Source organism: Suillus discolor (assembly GCF_016758755.1).
Source record: "Suillus discolor strain FC423 chromosome Unknown F5147scaffold_46, whole genome shotgun sequence".
In the NCBI taxonomy this organism is placed as follows: Eukaryota; Fungi; Basidiomycota; class Agaricomycetes; order Boletales; family Suillaceae; genus Suillus; species Suillus discolor.
In genome coordinates, this window is record NW_024541293.1 from 140,468 (window position 1) to 160,085 (window position 19,618).

The 19,618-nt window shown below is 47.3% G+C and overlaps 5 protein-coding genes across 5 annotated transcripts; 1 reads left to right on the top strand and 4 right to left on the bottom strand.

The window, feature by feature from the left end:
- Positions 1–2,818: 2,818 nt before the first annotated feature.
- On the bottom strand, positions 2,819–4,242 carry F5147DRAFT_706909 (uncharacterized protein). The gene is made up of 6 exons (XM_041438032.1): positions 4,036–4,242; positions 3,773–3,981; positions 3,503–3,720; positions 3,244–3,451; positions 3,117–3,186; positions 2,819–3,060 (listed from the first exon to the last, which is right to left on the bottom strand). The coding sequence occupies exons 1-6, from the start codon at positions 4,123–4,125 to the stop codon at positions 2,995–2,997; spliced, it is 861 nt and encodes a 286-aa protein (XP_041290295.1). The 5' UTR covers positions 4,126–4,242; the 3' UTR covers positions 2,819–2,994.
- A 1,049-nt stretch (positions 4,243–5,291) lies between these two features.
- Positions 5,292–6,342, bottom strand: F5147DRAFT_706915 (uncharacterized protein). Its single transcript, XM_041438033.1, is given in 5 exon segments — positions 5,292–5,335; positions 5,354–5,598; positions 5,667–5,839; positions 5,910–6,005; positions 6,026–6,342. The coding sequence occupies 4 exon segments, from the start codon at positions 6,139–6,141 to the stop codon at positions 5,504–5,506; spliced, it is 480 nt and encodes a 159-aa protein (XP_041290296.1). The 5' UTR covers positions 6,142–6,342; the 3' UTR covers positions 5,292–5,335; positions 5,354–5,503.
- A 1,867-nt stretch (positions 6,343–8,209) lies between these two features.
- F5147DRAFT_762436 (uncharacterized protein) lies at positions 8,210–9,069 on the bottom strand. The gene is made up of 3 exons (XM_041440588.1): positions 8,806–9,069; positions 8,572–8,754; positions 8,210–8,512 (listed from the first exon to the last, which is right to left on the bottom strand). Exons 1-3 carry the CDS (start codon positions 8,954–8,956, stop codon positions 8,448–8,450), a joined length of 399 nt encoding a protein of 132 aa, XP_041290297.1. The 5' UTR covers positions 8,957–9,069; the 3' UTR covers positions 8,210–8,447.
- Positions 9,070–9,675: 606 nt separating this feature from the next.
- On the bottom strand, positions 9,676–18,320 carry F5147DRAFT_639071 (armadillo-type protein). The gene is made up of 14 exons (XM_041432994.1): positions 18,120–18,320; positions 17,987–18,067; positions 17,734–17,933; positions 17,299–17,677; positions 16,962–17,250; positions 16,207–16,909; positions 15,870–16,159; positions 15,534–15,820; positions 12,080–15,480; positions 10,407–12,018; positions 10,194–10,353; positions 10,004–10,146; positions 9,862–9,953; positions 9,676–9,806 (listed from the first exon to the last, which is right to left on the bottom strand). Exons 1-14 carry the CDS (start codon positions 18,180–18,182, stop codon positions 9,764–9,766), a joined length of 7,743 nt encoding a protein of 2,580 aa, XP_041290298.1. The 5' UTR covers positions 18,183–18,320; the 3' UTR covers positions 9,676–9,763.
- A 70-nt stretch (positions 18,321–18,390) lies between these two features.
- F5147DRAFT_706926 (uncharacterized protein) lies at positions 18,391–19,484 on the top strand. Its single transcript, XM_041438034.1, has 3 exons — positions 18,391–18,990; positions 19,042–19,222; positions 19,280–19,484. The coding sequence occupies exons 1-3, from the start codon at positions 18,754–18,756 to the stop codon at positions 19,357–19,359; spliced, it is 498 nt and encodes a 165-aa protein (XP_041290299.1). The 5' UTR covers positions 18,391–18,753; the 3' UTR covers positions 19,360–19,484.
- The last annotated feature ends 134 nt before the right edge of the window (positions 19,485–19,618 follow it).

Consider the following 19,618-nt stretch of genomic DNA (forward strand, 5'->3'; position numbering starts at 1 on the left):
TTCCCAAACCTCTTCTTTTGGCTCGAGGAAAGAAGGAATACCATTCTAAACACCCACAACACCATGAAAGGTGCGTGCGGAAGTCATGGTTCCACTCATAACATCATCTATACTCTCATACTAGACAATGAAAGTACTTGACATCAATCGCTTACACGTAGTAATCTATCTAAGAAACGTAGAATTCTGCCGGTCCCTACACTCGGAGTACACATCAATTTTTTATCACAGCCTCCCGTACTACACACCACTGCCAGTTGATACATGCATCCGATCTTGAAATACCATCGAATTCATGCTGATCCCCGCATCAGAGTCAGCCGCGAGCTTAGCCTGATGTTCTCGAACGCTAAGGATGAGGCGTGGTCCCAGCACAAATCTCTGGACAAGCATCAGAACTTGAAGGACACCCTCGTAAATTTGTGCTTCCATGGAATATTGATCCTATATAAATGATGAATCGGCAGAAGGTCAATGATAGATGGGCATACCGCTGAGATTGTTGGAGACAAATAAACTGAATCTGAAGCAAGAAATAGCAAGAAAGCTAGAACATGCAAAGCTTCAGTGGAAAATGGTATGCACATTCATATCATAAGCTCACCTCGCAAAGTAAAGTATGTGAGTTTTCATCAGCACCGTGACGGAGTCACTGATAGTAATCCATGCCGCCCACGGTCGTTGGAGTCCACGAAAGTGCTTGATAACAATCCAAACTATAAGACACAATGCGAGGACCTCCCATATAGTGGCAAGCATCCAATTCATGGAAGACAGGAGTGTGATATCTCCAGCATTAACGGTGCACTGATAGGTGCCGGAGAGAATGAGTTCCTCTTATATTTCCCGATGAGCCTGACACAAGTTTTTCCATACTAATGACTTACCCTCAAAACTACCCTTCATCGATATTGCAAAGATTATTCCATTCGTGATGTTGACTGCCAAGAAGATGACAATGAGAAAAATAAATAAACGTCTAGATTGCTGATACATGGCATGCAACCGAGCGGTCATGATGGCTTGCACAATGTTTCAGTATAATTGAGGTATCACAGCTGTACATATAGCTTACCGCAAATTATGGCAAAAGCGACGACGCCTGCCCAAGTCATTGTGAGAGAAATATTACGGCCTGAAAAATACAGAAGTTAGCGACCAACCTCGGAGGATCATACTCCAATCAAACCCACATCTATGGCAGTCATTATATTGAACCAACATCAGGTATCTCACTCACCCCTACATGAGAGTGCAGTTGATGAGACAGAAATGGACAGGAATCGATGTAAGATACTCACTGTATCAGTCACCGGGATTGTTAAAACACTGACTGTATGCTGCCGGTTAGAACAATCAAACAATACATGCGAGGAAATACAGTACAAAGAATATCAAGGCTATATAACATACTGATTAGCAGAGCACCCATCGCTTAGCCATCTAAACCTACAGAGCGTATAATATTCCAAGGTAGCGCAACTAGACGTTTTCAAGTCAGCATAACTTATCAATCACACTTGAAATGCAAACTACGCACACCGAGATACAGGATGGTCATGAGAGACCAGCGTTGTCTCTGCGACAGATCAGTTGTATTATTATACTGTTCTTCGGTGGTGGGACTCTGCTCACCCAGATCAGTTCGACCTATAGAACCATTGTTAGCGCGCTGACTGCTCCGGTAACGTCATCTACCCACCTCTTGTCCGAGTGTCAGTACTGCAGATACCGTAAGTTGAATGCCGGTTGTTCACTAATGCTACGTTACTCACCCCAATCGTACATCACTCCAGCAGAGGCCGCAACTGTAAAACCGCAACCAATGTTAGATTGAGATGTTGTCTGAATAGCCTTCCACGAACCTGCGAAATAGCTGGCTATGCGACTCGAATTGATAAACGGCCACCAGCTAGGATTATCTGAGACTAATGTCATATTGTTTGAGGATGGATGCAAGGGAGCGGCAAACGTGGTGGACATATGACAATGGCGTTCGTGCTAAATACCCGCCATCCAGCGCTTGTAGTGAACCAAAATTAGCATCATAACGATGATACCCGTTCCCATCTTGACAATTTATTGACCGAAGCATGGTCGCATGAGATCGAATACAAAGGAAGGCAGTCCAGTGCCATCAATTGTAACAAACTAGATTTTTTTTGGCCGCACATCCCACGGGCAGAACGTTTGAACACCGCAAAAGATGGAAGAATTGTGCAATTCGTTCGGGTTGATATCATTCTCAAGCCCTTCTTGTTACATTTGCATCACCGAACAAGTTTCATCAGTGAAACCATGTGGTCCATTCATTGTACACAGGCTCAGTGAGTAACCGCCGAAACAGCCTTTGAATGATAAACTGATATTCCAATTCTCTCTGCTTCGCCGGTCCGGGGTCGGGTAGCATAATAGCTTCCTCCGCGGTTACTCACCAACGTCACGACTCACAATTCACATGACATCAGCCTGCGGAAAGTCAGATATGAAAAAGAACGGAGAGAGCCAACGGATTACTCGCCTGGACTGCCAGTAACCCCCTTCAAGCACCCCCCCCCCCCCCTAGGTTCTCAGTGCCTAACATTCTGACTCTCCCCTAGACAGACCATAGACAAATGAAGATAGTTGTTTTCAAACTCCTGCTTAGGATAGTCAACGGTTAGCACAAGCGTACGAGTCTTCGAATCTCCCTCGGGCATCGGGCTATGATGATATCAGAAGAATGCCGAAAACTGGAGGGCGGTACGACTGTGATGAATTGGACCAACGTGAGATGTGGCACTACTAGTTTATGATACCGCAGTACTTGCGACATTGATGCAACGTTCAACTTGAATTTGACGATCCGATCGATCTCTAGCTGCGGTTGCAGTTTGCACAGCCACATCATGAGAAACGTAAGAATGTTCAAGTTTGTCTGTCTACATAATCCGTGATAGCTGTCCTTGCTACAGTACACAAAGAATCACAAAGAAGATAAGGTGGTAAAAGTATTCACCACTGCATGGAAGATTTACACATGATGCGTCGCCACACTCTCGCGACATTCGGCTCATAATCCTGCGGGAATAACACCAAGTGAGGATTTCCGAAACTAGGGAGAAATCGAAAATTACCTCTTCCCATATAGGATCATCATAACCATCCTCATCAACGGGCTCCCAACCTGGACATCCATCTATCCAGCTATGTTGCGAATCAGTAAGCGTGATCAACCTGTCAAATGCTACAGGGGCAACACACAATTTATCGCCTGGTTCAGGATCTGGTACAGGCATACCACGCATATAACGTCGAATCAACGGTAGTTTTTGTTTTCCTGAGAAGAGTGGTGAAGCCAAGCCATCCTTGTCGGTGCCCTGGCGGAGGAAGTCGGAGTCCGAGCTGCACCACCATTCAAGGTCGAAGCCAACCTTCGACGGAAGAAGTGCTACAGAGACAATCTCTTCGACTTGATTATGAACATGAGCACGAGTCACGGATTAGAAAAGAAAGAACATACGTTTACTTGACAGATAGATGGACCATGCGCGGCACTTGTAGACTGATGGAACGATGAACAGACCATTGAGCTCTGGTATTCTGTATAGCACGTCGAGGACTTTATTACGTGGAACGTGATACAGACGAGGCTTGTGCACGACGAGAACAGCACTTCGCTTGCCTGAGAGGAACTTGAAATTCATCTTGAATGAAGCTTTTTTGAAGTTCTCTTTCTTGCTAGCAGACAGTCAGAACAATAACCCGACAAGACCCTCTCAGTTGCACTCACGCATTTGCCCCCGGATCAAAGATATGCTTCCTAGCACCCGTGGAGGTGACAATCATATCCTGCTCTACTGGATCCAACTCTGGCGGATAGTCTGACATCTTGAAATTTCCATGGACAGCGTCGAGTAGGACTTGAAATTCTGGATCATAGATGTTGCCGAGGACAGTGAATCGTGTTGTATCAAGGTCGAAACGGCCGTACGATCCGACCTGTGCCATTCAGTCAGCGTACCCCTTTCATTACATCAACGCGATATCGCTGACCTTGATTGGGTTCTCTGGATCCCAGTTAGCGAAGAGCCCTAAGGTACTTTGCCGCACGAGGTCGACATATTTTCGTTCTGCTCTCACCATGTTAGTATGTTGTCAAGTGATCGCGATAGTGGTCAGAGGGCAAGGCATGGGTCATGTCCGTAGATGGCTGTATGCCAACGCCGTAAATTGATGTACAATTGTGGTTCTGGACCACTCCCACGTGTCGGGCTCGTGTCACACTCACTTCTCGACCATTATGTACTGCCAGTGAGACTACTACTGTATGCTCATATCCGAGACTGCCTTGTAGCTTGCTACAGCCGACCTACCGACACCAAAGACTTACTCAATTCAGAGTCCAGACAGCCATTTTTACCACTAGAGTGCAAGGGGGTCCACCGCCAGATCCTAACTATACGCATGCGCCTCACGATCATCCATTGTTAGCGGTTGCAACCTCTCTTCGCGGATGTGCAACACCTGATGACGACAGGCTTGCAAATGAACAAGAACTACTACCGGTCACGCCACTGTTTTGCTGGTCAGTGCACGTTCATTAAAGTTAGCGCACGTTCAGCTGTGAACTTTCCCATGGATGCAAGTGAACTGCCAAACGCGTTCAGTGCCAGAAGACCGTCACGCTGGTTATGTAAACACTGGCCAGTTCGAACTGAAATGATACAAATTCTCTTATGACCTATAGGCTATGGGTCATCCAGGCCAATTCATTAATATTCCTTATCATGAACTGCAGCGTGGAAAAACTGATATTCGTCTATTTCGGTAAGTGCCGCTCGTACTTGTGCTATTACATGTAGATCCACCAGTCTGAATCATATTCTCCACTAGTAGGCTCACTGCACGGGCCTGGGTCGGTGCCATACCCAGCAATTGGATACATGCCTCAGATCTCAACAGGAACTACTACCAAAACATTCGTGTTTCCAAACCAGCTGTTAACGTGATACCAAATGCACGCAAGGCACCTCGAAGTCATCTCCAAAAATTCCGAGTCTCCATATGAGTTGAAAATCCTCATGACATGGTTAATCGATTAATGGTTACAGCTGTACATTAACTATTGGTAATGCAAGAATCCGTCACACCCTTGATTAACAATTTACCGCTTGACATGATAACCGACATAGTGTCTCGTGCGCACAATTATTATAGACGATAATGAAGCACCTTTTCCGTCCACATCGTGCTTACCCAAGTAGAGATCTTGACGAACGTTTTTGAAAAGTCAAAAGTCAAAGTAGACTCGGACAAGGATGACCTAGGTGTGTTTTTATTACTAAGCGCAGATATGTATAAATGTACGATCTATAGGTTCATATCCGTTACGGCGATTCAGCAGGAGCAACAGTCACTGACACTGCGCCATGGACTGATCTGTACGGCAATATTATTGTCCTTAAGTGTCATTTCCCAATCAAACGAAATCACCCTCACTGCCAACGACCCATTGATGGACTCAAGATATTACTGGTAACTCGCGTGTCAGTGCCAACGGCTGTATTGCACTGATGTGAAAGCAGAAACACGACTCACTACGCATAGAAACCAAATCTGTCATACAGGTGAGTCATGTTATCAAATCCAAAAATCACTAATACTTACACACTGCTTATACTCACAGCCAGCGCAAGCTCCGTCACTGAAGCAAAATTCGGCACATCTATCTGTGGCAGAGCCCTCAACGGGCGTGGCAGAGCTTGATGCCGTCAATCCAGCGACGATGGCAAGGACAATTGCAGAGGAGAAACGCATGATGTGCGACTCCGAGGATGCGATATGGGATAAAATAAATCTGAAGGGTCAGTAAGAAGATGGCTTGCTTTTATGTGCTGAGTGCCGTCGTTTATAGTTTCAGGAAGAACCTATCCGCCAATAGTCTTACATGCAACTCTATAACATCTGGAATGCCAGCAGACTGTCTTTTGACAATTTGGGATGGATCCAGCGATTGAAAACCTCTCCGCCGATGGATATGAACGTCGAATCCCAGTACCCCCGTATATCATGTGTCATGATTGTCTCAATCGCAGAATATCCACTTCTCCTACTCCATCTGAACATCCAATCCCATCTGCGTGGCACGTCAGCAGTCATCGTTCCCGCGCATCACATCATATCGTATCACGTTTAATGTTGGAATAAAATCATGTATTATTAAAGCTCACTGTATCCCACACGTCCTCACTAAGTACTATCGTTGGGCCAGAGTTGCAAGATTGTAGAGAATTGCAAAATGTTTCATAACTCACGCAACAGCACATCTTAAGTCCTGAAAATGAGGTCCTCAGATTTTGCAACTCTGACCCAACGATAGTATGTGCAATCTTGCACGCAACGTCAAGGATATTACTATACTATATGGACAAGTTGTTACTTGGACGCACTACATACCCGCCTCCCTACTGTACATGTTCCGCGCTCAATGACTGATCTACTCCCGACCTTCCCTCACATGACACCAGCCCTGGCGCCCCAGTCCCTTAATTACCCACAAACGAAATGTACCTCCTCTGTGCAAGCACTGACTCTGACGCCTCCTAGTTGCCTCTTGATTTTTTTCAAGTCACTGAGGGGAAGCCACTAGTAATGGAAGATCCTTGACGGGCGAAATAGTAAGCGCTTCCACTAACGATGTGCATAGGTCACCAACACTTTATTTTAAGCGTAGATTTTAGTATATCCTGCATATTTGCTCATCAACGCAAATCGACCAAAAACAATTGTATTATGAACAATTTACAAATGCAATAAAAAGTGTACTCTATATACCATAGCACCCCACCTGCACGTCAGGATGACATGGTCTGCTAGCTTCTAGCACATGGGAGTCCTTGACTGGAACAAATCATTGTCAGATATACTTGCCAGGCAAGCAGACAGTACTTACAGTGATGGCAGCTGCCTCGTTCTCGTGTTTCTACAGAAATAGATATCAGTTAAAGTACATTGGGTAGCTTTGAATGGAACTCACCAATTGACTGTCTTGTAATGGTGTATCTTTTGAAGCTGCTGGACGTGTCGATCATCGGGACAATGGTATTGAGCTAGCGATGATGTAAAACAGTCAGTTAATGAACCTGACAATGCCAGATAACTCACAATGTTCGAAATGTGTGCATATATGCGCCGTTAACTAAATAGCACTTACTTGGATGACTGTCGAGTGGGTGGGATCAGCAGATGGATTGGGCATAAAAAGACCTAGTACTTATGTTTTAGTACAGTGGCCAAGCGAGAAAATCATGTATCAGACGGTACCGGGATGGTTGAGGTCAGATTTTGCTGAGAGGAGGACGGGAGGATGGAGGGAAGAAGAAAGCTGAGGTGAAGCGAGTAGGGATGGAATGTCCCAATAAATATTATAATTGGTCCACTGCATATCGACGTCATCGCGTGAAGTGATGGTGCGTGCGCACTGCGCAGCTGATGCGCAAGAATGTTCAAAGGTTCAAATTTCAAATATTGAGCAAAGTCACCGCGTGCCGCGTCAAGATCTGTTTAGAACATATAGGAATGCATGTAGACTCGTGACCAGTCAAGCCAGGCTGGTCCCGAGCCTAATAGGAATGGCGCATCAGTGGCCGCGTCAAGGCTCGTCACGCCGCGTCACGACCGTGGCAGGATCTATTTCGGTAAGTGCCGCTCGTACTTGTGCTATTACCACCAGTCTGAATCATAGTATTCTCCACCAGTACACTCACTGCACGGGCCTGGGCCGGTTCCATACCCAGCAATTGGATACATGCCTTGAATCTCAACAGGAACTACTACCAGGATATTCCTGTTTCCAACCAGCTGTTAAATTGGTACCAAATGCACTCAAGGCATCTCGAAGTCATCTCCGAAAATACCGAGTCTCCGTATTCGAAAATCCTCATGACATGGTTAATCGATTATCGATTAATGGTCACAGCTGTACATTAACTATTGGTAATGCAAGAATCCGTCGCACCCATTTTATCGCTTGATATGATAACCGACATATAGTGTCTCATGCGCACATAGTATACTCAAAATTATAAATGTATAAAAGTTCTACAGGCGCATGATTATTATAGACGATAATCATGTGAAGCAGCTTTTCCGTCCACATCGTGCTTACCCGAGTCGAGATCTTGAGTCTTGACGAACGTTTTTGACAAGTCAAAAGTCAAAGTAGACTCGGACAAGGATGACCTAGGTGTGTTTTCATTAGGTGCAGATGTACAAAATACAGGCTCATATCCGTTACGGCGATTCAGTAGGAGCAACAGTCACTGACACTGCGCCATGGACTGATCTGTACGGCAATATTATTGTCCTTAAGTGTCATTTCCCAATCAAACGAAATCACCCTCACTGCCAACGACCCATTGATGGACTCAAGATATTACTAGTAACTCGCGTGTCAGTGCCAACGGCTATACTGCACTGATAGGAAAGCAGAAACACGACTCACTGAGCATATAAACCAAACCTGTCATACAGGTGAGTCATGTTATCAAATCCAAAAATCACTAATACTTACACACTGCTTCCACTTACAGGCAGCGCAAGCTCCGTCACCGAAGCAAAATTCGGCACATCTATCTGTGGCAGAGCCCTCAACGGGCGTGGCAGAGCTTGATGTCGCCAATCCAGCGACGATGGCGAGAACAAGTGTAGAGGAGAAACGCATGATGTGCGAGGATGCGATAAAATAAATCTGAAGGGTCAGCAGGAAGATGGCTTGCTTTTATGTGCTGAGCGCCGCTGTTTATGGTTTTAGGAAGAACTTACCCACCAATAGTCTTGCATTCAACAATATGATATCTAGAATGCCAGCAGACTGTCTTTTGACAATTTGGGATGGATCCAGCGAGCGATTGAAAATCTCTCCGCCGATGGATATGAACGTCGAATCCCAGTACCCCCGTATATCATGTATCATGATCGTCTCAATCGCAGGATATTAACTTCTACTCCATCTGAACATCCAATCATCTGCGTGGCACGTCAGCAATCATCGTTCCCGCGCATCACATCATATCGTATCATGTTTAACAAAACCCTGTATTAGTATCTTTGCGAGTCGCTAGGTCGCAGTCTGATGCTCCAAAAACAGAAACATGAAATGATATTGCCGCTACCATTGTTCTACAAGAGTGTTGTGTTTACGACCGAAGCAGATATAGTTCTGAGCAGTTTGGGCGAAGGCACGCAGCGCCTCCCGGTTCCGAGCTGCGTATCCTGCAGGAAAAGGTGAGCTGCGAGGGTGGGAGGGAAAAGGAAACCATCGCGAATCTCCCGAGATCGAGTGTTTTGAATGAGATTTCGCGTGTTCGAAAAGGGAGCGGCGGGTGGGGGAAAAGAGTGGACAATGTCGTTGAGGACGACTGATACGAGAGGAGGCGTTGTCACAGTACGAAGGTAAAAGGTTCGTGCTGCTTCTGCAAAGACGTGGCTGAGATAAGTCACGCTGGTTAAATTAAATTAATTAAATATTACATAATATATCTGGGTAAAATCACACTGCTTCTGATTTGGCCGGTTCCTGAAATGATACGAATTCTCTTATGACTTATGTCTGAACAACATCCAGGCCGATCTTATTCCACATCACCGACATCAATCAAGTGAACTGCGGCTTCTGTTTTCCAAGAACAGGTGGAAAGAAAGAACAAACAACGCAATTGAGTGTTATAAGCAACAATGTGAGGAATGTAAAATAAATTATTGACGATTCGGATGAGTGATGTTATTCTCCCTCTTTTTGTCTCTTTAGCCTCCCTCTGCTGTCGCTGTAAATTGGCGTCCAACTTAGTCTGTGAATAAACAACTTTTTGTAACACTTACGCAAAGGCACGATTCTTTCTCTTCCGGCTCTCCTTCTTGCCTACATTTCTTGCCAATTTCCGTTTGGCAGCAGCCTCTGGGTTGGTGGTCGCCTACTCGAAGTGGTAAGCACCAAGTGCAAGATGAATAGAACCCAACCCACCTTCGTGGCCCGCGCTACTCGTCTTTCTTGCTGGATGCTGGATGCTCCCTGCCTGATGCGGTTGTACGTATTGGCAAAAACTGTCGTGCCAACTTTGTTCTGAAGCAAGTCGAGAAGTTCGGTGGCCGTAACTTTCAGCTCCTCTGCAATGCTATGAATATATGACCAACTTGAGAAGCGATATGCGTACCCATTCCGGCATCCCGGATTGTATCGTCCTCCGTTATCCGATAAACAGGCGTAAGTATGTGCGTCAAGAATCGCTCAAGTTGAGTGGCCTCCATGTGAGACGCCATGGCAGCAAAGAAGCGCAGAATCGACAAGGGAGCCAACGACCAGGTTGTTTTATTCTGAAACAGGAAAGTCAGAGGAAGTTAGATATGATGGCATTAACCGAACTCACAGAGGCATTACCGCGGTTCCGCCGTGCGATGTGGGCTGAGCGAGCTTGATACGACAGCTTGGAGAAGAGCCAAGGTAGAGGATCCTGAGAGCGTTTTTCTCGGCTCGTTTGCGTAGGTTTTGATTGTTCAGCGGAGTCATCGCTCTCACCACCATCCGAGTCCGTCTCAGCTGTGTCGTTGGTATTACTCCCGGAGGGCGAGGAAGAGGGGACAGTGCAGAACAGTTTTCCTACGAAGAAAAGGTTCTTTACAATCTGTAGACCAAGAGGTGCGTCGAGATTGGAGCTCTTCAACTGTGTGCATAGCTTCTCTGCAATATCGTTCATCAACTGGAGGGTAAGGTGCGAACTCTCGAGAGTCGGGGTGGGGCCGTAAAATGCAAAGAACACACCCAACAGCCGACAAGCTGCTGAGCGTACCCAAGCGTGTGGAAAGAGAAGGTAAGGGACGAGTTTGTCCTGGGTACTTTTTATCGCATCAAGCGTATGCTCAGGCAACGTCTGCAAGAGCTTCGAGACAGCAAGCATTGCCTGGTACGGCGATTGCCATTCCACGTCAACATCCATGTCTTTTCCATCGTCATCGCCATCGCCATCTAACAGAGTCAGCGACTGGATGCTGTCGTCCAAGATCTGTTGAACATCGGCGAATAGGGCAGCGGCATGCGGAGAAGCTTCTCGCTGCAAGGCGTCAATGATGAGCCCGTATACCTGCACCGCAACCGCCCTAAGTTTTGCCTGCCCTTGTTGACTGGCCCACGCGTGCAGATGACCAACAAGTACTTTTCTCTCGTCCTCTCCCAACCTCTTGATCAAGCTTTGAAGGACTGATGCGGAAGCTTCTCTGCAAGACTTATCCTCGTCGTTGGCAAGACAGAGTACAAGGGCAACGAAGATCATCTCCGCGTGTTTTGCCAGCAATGCAGGGTCGAACTTGTTCACAAGCGCACCTAAGAGTTCGAGAACACTTGAACGTCCTGACGCGTGCTCATACGAAAGATTTCGGGCAAAGAAACCGAGGGTGGTCTGCAGTCTTCCAGAGCCTTGAGGATAGTCGAGGAGAAACTGAAGAAGAAGGGATCGAGCAGACTCGCGAGTCTGTGTCGCTTGTGACGTGACCAATATAGCGGATACGTCAGCCATAACGTCGTAAAGCTCAGGTACAATCAGCCGTCGTGCCACAATAGCTCTCAGTAACGCAAAAACGGTGCTCTGCCTGTCGAAGTCCTCGAGGTAAGGTGAAACAAATTCGATCAAGAAGAGTAGATCTTTCTCTTTGACCTGAGCGCCCTCGCACTCTCGTAGTATACTCGCCAGAGCCTTGAGACCGGCCTGAGCAACTTCGGACTCTCCACTACCAGTAGAACGGACGATGGCGAGTATTTGACGCGCAATGACTGGTGCAGACGATGAAACTGACTTAAGTGGACATTGAAGAATGCTAGCCGATGCCTTGAAAGAAGCAATAAGGACCGGTTCCGAGGATGAATAAAGAGCATTTCCGATGAGCTTTACAAGCGGGTCTAAACGATTGATGATCTGCTTGTCCTGAAAGTCAAATCGAGAGCGTCGGAATGCAGTATTGAAGAGCTCCAAACCGAAGACGACAAAACTGCGGAGTCCAATGAGTGAAAAAGATACGGTGAATGCATAATGCATGATACGAGGCTCACCGGAAAGAATTATTTGTATAATGATCAGTGTTCGCGACGATTTGGCGTTGTCGCTGGACGATAGCATCAGCTTTTTTGATAGTCTTGCTAGCTTTGGGCTTGGGAGCTTCCTGCAAGAATTTGGCATTTTGACTGATCAGGGTGTGGCACAGAATCAACAATTCAGCAGGTGTGAGCCTTGCATTGCTATTGAGTCCACTGGCAACACGTCTGAGAACTTCGTCAACCTGCTGCAGGATCTTCAAGGAACCCGTTTCTGCGATGATAGAGCGCAGCGGTAGGAGGAGCGCACTAATGCGTTTGGGAGAAACATATCGAGCAGCCAACCCGAAGCAATCGAATCCCTTGGAAGAGCTACTGCGTACTTCACGCATTTTCGTCCGGAAGTCTTCGTGTTGCACATCCTTTCCTGATTCTCCGAAAACCACTTCAGCGGAGACATGGGCAATATCAGCAACACAGTCATCCAGATCTTGAATGGCAGGATCATTGCTGCCCTGTGCAGATGTGACATGGGTAAGCACTGCATGGAAAACAAATGCTAGAACATGCAGTTGCGGTCCACGCAGGAGTGCTGCACGGAGCTCCCGAAACAGAACGGGTAGATAAGGGGAACCAAGTGCGACAGCTATCCTGCAAATCGTATCTCGCACGAGGTCGCGAGTATCTTGTGACTTGCTACGCAATATCTGACTGAGGACCGTTAGGAGCCTGCCTACTTGTAGATCTCTGGAGGCAGGGGGTAAATGCAAGGTGACCTTAGCAATACCCATCGATATCGGAATGCGAAGGGAGTCCTCTGTCTCGTCGCGATCAGACAGGTAAGCCAAAAGCGAAGGTAGAAGACGGGTATGAACAGCGTCAGCGATTTTTTTGGTGTCCTGTTTATCAGCTGGTGGAATGGGCAGCGAGTCCTCTACCAACTCCTCGTGGTCGCTGTTCGCAATGTCATCTGCGGACGCTTGCTGCACAGCTTCTTCGACGGAAAAGTGGAAGTTTTCAAGAATCGCAACCAAAGCACGAACGTAAACCCGGACGCCTTCACTCTTGTCTTTTGACGCCCGGATGTACTTGTATACGAGGGCCGAGTATGCACTCCACCCAAGCTGTTTCGCAATGCGCCCAGTCGAATTGATCGCTTCTGAGACAAGGAGATGATCGAGCGATGCTGTTGGGACAATGTAATGCTCAACGAGCGGAAGGAAGACCTCAACTAATGTTCTGTTGCGCATGGCCCCCTCGTCACAGTACTCCGCAAGGCGTCTCAAAGCTCTTGTGCGACGATGAATCTGTATGTGATGAATATTGCTGAAGAAACTAGCTTCCTCGTCACCACCAGCAAGGAGCGGACGCATCTCCTGCAGGGAGGGGATTCTGTCACATTTTGACACTGCGTACGAGATAACACCAAGCGACTCTGCACGGACAAGCTCGTGCTTAGATTTCAAGGCGTTCTTCAATGCCGGAAGGGTAGTTCGCATGAGAAGTGCTTCGAATTCTGAATTTGATGGGTCGCATGTAAGGTCGATGAAGCGTCTGATTGTGAAAGCGGCGTTATTGCGAATGGCCAGCTCGTCGGCGTCCTGCACAAAATAAAGCGCATTCGAAAGGACAGGAAGCCATTCACGAGATGATAACGTAGCGTACTTCTGCTCATTGAGCAGCATGAACGCAGTCAACCGACGATTAAAGTCAGGTTCATCAATCCGCTTCGATGAGCAGGCATTAAGTGATTCAAGCAGGCTTGCAAGCTCTTGAATACCTGGATTAATCGCTGAGAGCTTATTGAATGCTGAAATGAGGGCGAGTCGAGAGGCGGTGAAGCGAAGTGACATAAAGAGCTGCGAAAGAAGTTCATATGCCTTCGAGAATTCGACAGAGGAGGAATCTGACAGCTCAGTTAGGAGAGGGAATATATGGCCGAGGGTGCTAAGAAGTTTGACTTTGATTTTCTCAGAGATGATTCTGCTGGATTTGCGCAGCAAAGGGGAGAGAAGGCCGAGAAGAGTCAAGGCCTGCGTAGAATCTTCAGCGTAGCGAGCGACCTCCGAAAGTATGCTGATTTGGCGTTGAGTGATTGGACTTGAAAGTGCTGTATCAGCCTTCGTGCGTTCGACCAAAGTTGTGAGGTTCTTGAGCAACTGCGATATATGTGGCTGAACGAGCAAATCCAAAAATTTACTGTCATCTGCGGAATACGACAGCAGGCGCTCTACGATGTCGAAGACTCTATTGATCACTGCTGGTTTGACATTAACTGCCACGAGGCAGTCGAGAACCTTCGGCAGTACACGGGAGTCGTGTTGTACGAGGTGGACCGAATATTCTGGCTGACTGGTCCAAACATAGAACAATTCCAGGAGCGCGGAAGGGGCTTGAGTATTTTCTTGATCCAATAACTCCAGACGTGGAGTCACAATAGCGGGAAATGATGCGCAGAGATAGGACGTGAAGTCAAATTCGACTGGGCAGCGGAAAAATTCGGCAAGCCGCTTGAGGCCTTGCTGTCTCAAATAACGCAAAACTCTGGAATTGGATACTTCTCCGGATTCGCTCTCCTCCTCGTTTGCTTCATCTTCCACCTGCCCGTCCGCATCGACTGCCGTCACATTCGACAAATGATTCTGAGCATTAGCAACTATATCAAGTGTGGTCCCGAGTAAAGCCGGCCAATATGTAGTTAATCTCGACCCGAGGTTCTTCAGCACGTCACCCAACAAAGTCAGGTAACCAGACTGCTGCTTTAACGGGATGTCTGAGGAAATCGGATGCAGTGAGAAGAGGGTGTCCTGGTGAGCATGGCTGTCCGCTTGCATAGGTTTCAACATCAGATCCACTAGAAGATAGAGCTCCTCGTCTGTGCATCCTGCGAGTGCTGTCAGCACGGCAGCTCGACGATCACTGCCTCTAGAGCGACCCTTCTTTTCCAACATAAGGCCATATAACAGACGGACAATGATATCCACTACTTGAGGCCGGTCTTTGATCTCTATCGATGACATATGCAAAGACGTCAACTCGTCTCTCCATTTTGTTTCGTCGAGGAGTAAGCCTAGCTTCGCCTGGTGATGCTGGAGGTGGGGCGACTTGTACGCGAGCAGACAGGATAGGGATACCTTTTGCAGTTCCCGATCGGGATGGGATAGGAGGGAGAGGTACAGTTCTCGCAGTGTATCTGTGGAGTGCAGAGCCTTGGGATTACTAAACTTGCTGAACAGCGTTAACCACGCCTGAAGCTTATATTTTGGCAATCGTGATAGAGCACCCGGACTTGCGATTGAAATGAAGTATGTCACCAACTCGCGGTTATGTTTTTCCGCCAAAGATGTACATTGTCCGAGAGTGAGGAGGATCTGAGCTTCGAACGTGACGGGGTCAAACCGATCAAATGATTTTTGTTCCTATGTCCCATCGTTAATAGGACGCTAGTTGAAGTGCTAACTAGAAAACCTACCGAAACGATGATTTTGCGGTGGTGAAATGTATCTAACCAGCTTACAGCAGCACCCCGAACCCGATGTGCGGTGGGATCCCTCCAAGATCGCTCTTCTTCCCAGGGATCCATGACATTCTGATCATCCTTGGCAGCAGTCAGCCAGTCAGGAATTTGATTGGCTCCCTGGGGTTGTTGTAGCTCAGAGAATATGATATTCCAGACGACATCGCCAAAATTCTGGGCTAAGGAAGAGAGAGCTTGTGACGCTGGGGACCATATCGGTCGTAAGTTGACCTTCAGTTGAGCTAATATGACATCAGCGAAGTGCCTGCATAAATGGAACAGTATACGTACAAACAAGCCACCGAATGCAGATATCAGCAGAAAGTGAACCATCATCTCTCACGACCTGGTATAATCTGCCTATTCGAAGAACGCGCTCGCGCACACCATGCATGTCAAGGGATACTTCGTCACCCTGTAGACAGCGCTTCAGCGCTTCGTGTTCTGCGGGAGAAGATTTGACCATCTTCGATGTCAATAATGCCAAGACATTTGAACGCAATGGTCGAGAAGGGGAAAGCAGCCGTGATTGCAGACGGGAGTATAATTGGGCGATTGGAAAAGACTGAGATGAAGAAGGGCTATTTTGTGTCAGCAAGAAAAAACCAGAATGAGGTCACGGAATTACCATGCTTCGAGAAGTGCGACTAGACCGATCAATACTTTATCAGACCACGACCAATGCTCCACGATCTCCGCCGTCCAGACCGACAAATCCACTTGCATTTCCCAGGAAGCTGCTTTGCATCGAGACAAAGCTTGCATGCATGTTCCGATCACCCAGGCCGCATTGGCATGTGATGCTTGCCAATTCGCTTCGGGTGTCGGCGTGTTTAGTGCGCGTTCAATGATGGGCACCAACAAGGGCGCCAGTGAGTCGACGAATATGGAGAGACTCATGATGTCGTACAAGTGATCCACCGACTCGTTACTAATTTCCCAGCTAGATAAGTGGGTTTGTATCCATCTATCGACGCTTCGCTTCCAGACGATATCGACCTCGCCCAACTTTCCGGAATGTTGCAGAGATGCGAGAAGACGCAACGTGAGAGTGTGCTCTGCCTGAAGTAGAGTAGGGGTTGCTTTGAGAAGGGCGGGTAGTCCGACAAGCTTCCAACCACCCCATCCTAGCTCCGCGAGGACACCGCAGAGCATCAAGCCGAAGGAAGGAACACCAAGAGCCCGAGCGACAAATGCACGTCCTGGCCCTGTGGACATTGTCATGTCACCAGCAGTGAGAAGTGAAGACGTGAAATTCAAAGTTTCGGAATGCAGAGGTACATCAAGCGGCAGCGACGCCAGTCTTGAGGCAAGCTGTGTTAGATGGTTTGCTACAGGTACAGTTTAACGGGTGCGCAAGACTGAGAAACAATGACGACATACTAGACAGTCGCGATCCTTGACGAACTGCACATATGACAGACGTAATCTGCATGACACGTTGAAGATCTTGGTGATTCGCGCCACCAGCCTGCGATACGACACAGAAGCTATCAACGATGAGGCTCGCAACAACCGAGAAGTCTTCCGGGCCATTGCAATGGTGAATCAAGGCGGTCAGCACACGCCGAAGGAGTGTATACGACAATTCAGGGCGATCACTTGTCAGGTGGCAGTCAATGAGAGAAGCTATCGATGATCCTGCACTGGTGTGCAAGGATTGGGAAATAGACTGTAGGCGTATTAAAATCAGCAGCTAGAGTTGAGCAGCAATACGCACTTTGCACGCAAAAATCATCATCCACGCGCTGGCATCCTCGACGCCTTCCAGATTCTTTGCCATCAAAATCACGGCTCTCTCCCTCGCAACGCTCTTCAGCCGCCGGAGTACGGAACCCCAAACCTCGGCTGCGGCGCGCTGGACATCAGAATTGCACGTTGGAAGCACCGCGCGAAAAGAAGACCACGTCTGGTCCAAAAGATCGAGATTGATTGACGGTACGAGAAGATACCTGAATAGTCCTGAGAGTGTCGCCAGGAGAGCTGTAAGGGAGGGTGCTAATATGGGTTGTGGCAGAAATCGCAAGAGGACCTCTAGTAAATCTCCATATGACGGAGCAAGTGTGGTTCGTAGATCGTGAGCCAACTTATTCAGGAGGCTAAATAATTATACGGTTAGAGAACATTTAATCAGGTGTTAAGTTGAGAGGCGTACTCAAGCAGAGCTATCAAAGCTTCGTTGTCTGATGCATCCAAGGCACTTTTCCACAAGTCAATGATATCCTTCCAGTTATGCAAGAGTATGGGCATAGATATTGAAAGCGAGTCAACCTTGTTCGCGAACTGAATAAACGCTGGGGAGAGATTGAGCTGCCTCCATTGTTGAAGAGCTAGATAAAAATGGGATTCGTTGTCCTGGACCTGCTTCAGCAATCCACGTGGATCGATGAGACCAACCTCAAACTTACCGAAATATCGTGATCGAACTTGGTGAGGTCAAGAGCAGATGGCAGATGGACCTCCTTCAGGCTTTTCTTGTATGATTGATGCTAAATGATGCGCGGTCAATCAAGCGAATGAGCTCGACAATATCTGAAGCACCTTGAATCGGTTCGCGCGGGGAAGTGCACTGGTTCCCTCGCCTGAGTCTGAGTCCGAATCCATGGCTTTCAGAATGTCGCAAAGGACTGTCAGAAAAAAATGTCGCGCTACCGTTTGTGAGGACAGACGACGGTCATGAAATGACACTGACTGCTCCGGTTGGCTTTCGGACCAAAATTTGCGATCTCGAAAAGGTTGTTTGGATCAGAAGCCTTTGCCAAACAGTCCAATCCCGGAGGTACAGCTTCCGTTATAACTTTTACACAGATCCCGAAGTTAAAGTTGTTCCGTGCACACTGCACAACCAGGATGTCCGAAGAATCGGGTTTGAGCGCCATTCTCGAAGAAATTCTCCAGGCGCACTTATCATCACCAAATGACTCGCAGGGGTACCTATGCTATGCGTATCACAAAATGGAATTGGGGAAACAAGACACTGAAGAATGCAAAGCGTGACATCGAACCCTTGGTCAAGGCAGTATTGCTCGAACTACGAAAAGCAAGGCAATACAGAACCGTGTTCTTGGCGGACTCCATCATCGCTGGCCTCAGAAAGCAACTCGAGCATATTCTCGTTCAAATGATGAAACCGAACTTTCACTTTTGACTTGATGACAAATTTGCGACGAGCACAATGCGACAGTGGTGGGACGACATAGAGATTCCCAAGGGTGTCACTCTCATTACGTCTGCTAACATAGACGAAGCCTTCAAGTCGAAGCTGCAACAGATTCAGCTAGAGCAACGGGATCAGGATGCGATAAAAGAGCTTGTCACATACGTCAAACATATGGCTTGTGCCCAAGCAACAACTGAAAAGGATAGCGCGTTGAATTCGGAGGTCGCCAAGACGTTGAATGCCCTTGTACATGTAAGTACTCGATGGTTCATCAAGCCTGCATGTGACTTACACACGCATCAGGCTCTCAAATCCAACAGCACTCGTCTCCATAACTGTAGCATAGCAATGGATCCAGATTTGTCTTGTGATGTAAGGGTGGCCGTTCAATTCAAGATTCCCAACACAAGGGACCAGATTCATGCAACCACTCTAGAGCCCCAGATTTCTGGCCCTTCCTCAAAACGTCACCGATCAACCACCGGTTCGTACATTGCCTTTGATTGGATACTTACTCTGTCTCACCACCTCTGATACCTAGTCTCTGAATCGCCTGGCGCAATGAAGAAAAGGGCTCGCAGCTCTCCCTTGACTATTTCTGACGAGGATCTCGTTGGTTGACTCTTATGCCATTCTTCATGTGTTTGTCAGAGTTTCTCTGCATGCTTTTGTATAACTCATCACTAAACTTTTTAATTCAATCACGTATCATACTTCGTAGTTGATAATTTCATGATCATGCGGAATTTTGGCGAGTGTGATCCTGCCTCTTTTGGATCAACGAGATAACCCTGACCTTTTGATGAATGGAAGTTGGACTCAAATTAACATCTGATGGAAAGCCCATTGATATTCGTTCAGCAAAGGAATCAGCAATGTG

Bases quoted from the DNA above. Each gene is read 5' to 3' on its own strand.
- F5147DRAFT_706909 (XM_041438032.1), bottom strand. From the start codon at position 4,125: ATGGTGAGAGCAGAACGAAAATATGTCGACCTCGTGCGGCAAAGTACC. The intron at 3,982-4,035 runs GTCAGCGATATC...TGAATGGCACAG, and splicing joins ATCCAGAGAACCCAATCAAG to GTCGGATCGTACGGCCGTTT. The intron at 3,061-3,116 runs GTAATTTTCGAT...TTATTCCCGCAG, and splicing joins ATGATCCTATATGGGAAGAG to GATTATGAGCCGAATGTCGC.
- F5147DRAFT_706915 (XM_041438033.1), bottom strand. From the start codon at position 6,141: ATGACTGCTGACGTGCCACGCAGATGGGATTGGATGTTCAGATGGAGT. The intron at 5,840-5,909 runs GTTCTTCCTGAA...CTGACCCTTCAG, and splicing joins GTAAGACTATTGGCGGATAG to ATTTATTTTATCCCATATCG. The intron at 5,599-5,666 runs GTGAGTATAAGC...CCTGTATGACAG, and splicing joins TGACGGAGCTTGCGCTGGCT to ATTTGGTTTCTATGCGTAGT.
- F5147DRAFT_762436 (XM_041440588.1), bottom strand. From the start codon at position 8,956: ATGATACATGATATACGGGGGTACTGGGATTCGACGTTCATATCCATC. The intron at 8,755-8,805 runs GTAAGTTCTTCC...CATAAAAGCAAG, and splicing joins GAATGCAAGACTATTGGTGG to CCATCTTCCTGCTGACCCTT. The intron at 8,513-8,571 runs GTAAGTGGAAGC...CATGACTCACCT, and splicing joins TGACGGAGCTTGCGCTGCCT to GTATGACAGGTTTGGTTTAT.
- F5147DRAFT_639071 (XM_041432994.1), bottom strand. From the start codon at position 18,182: ATGGATTCGGACTCAGACTCAGGCGAGGGAACCAGTGCACTTCCCCGC. The intron at 9,954-10,003 runs GTGGGTTGGGTT...CACTTCGAGTAG, and splicing joins GAGTAGCGCGGGCCACGAAG to GCGACCACCAACCCAGAGGC. The intron at 9,807-9,861 runs GTAAGTGTTACA...GCCAATTTACAG, and splicing joins AGAAAGAATCGTGCCTTTGC to CGACAGCAGAGGGAGGCTAA.
- F5147DRAFT_706926 (XM_041438034.1), top strand. From the start codon at position 18,754: ATGCGACAGTGGTGGGACGACATAGAGATTCCCAAGGGTGTCACTCTC. The intron at 18,991-19,041 runs GTAAGTACTCGA...CACACGCATCAG, and splicing joins CGTTGAATGCCCTTGTACAT to GCTCTCAAATCCAACAGCAC. The intron at 19,223-19,279 runs GTTCGTACATTG...TCTGATACCTAG, and splicing joins ACGTCACCGATCAACCACCG to TCTCTGAATCGCCTGGCGCA.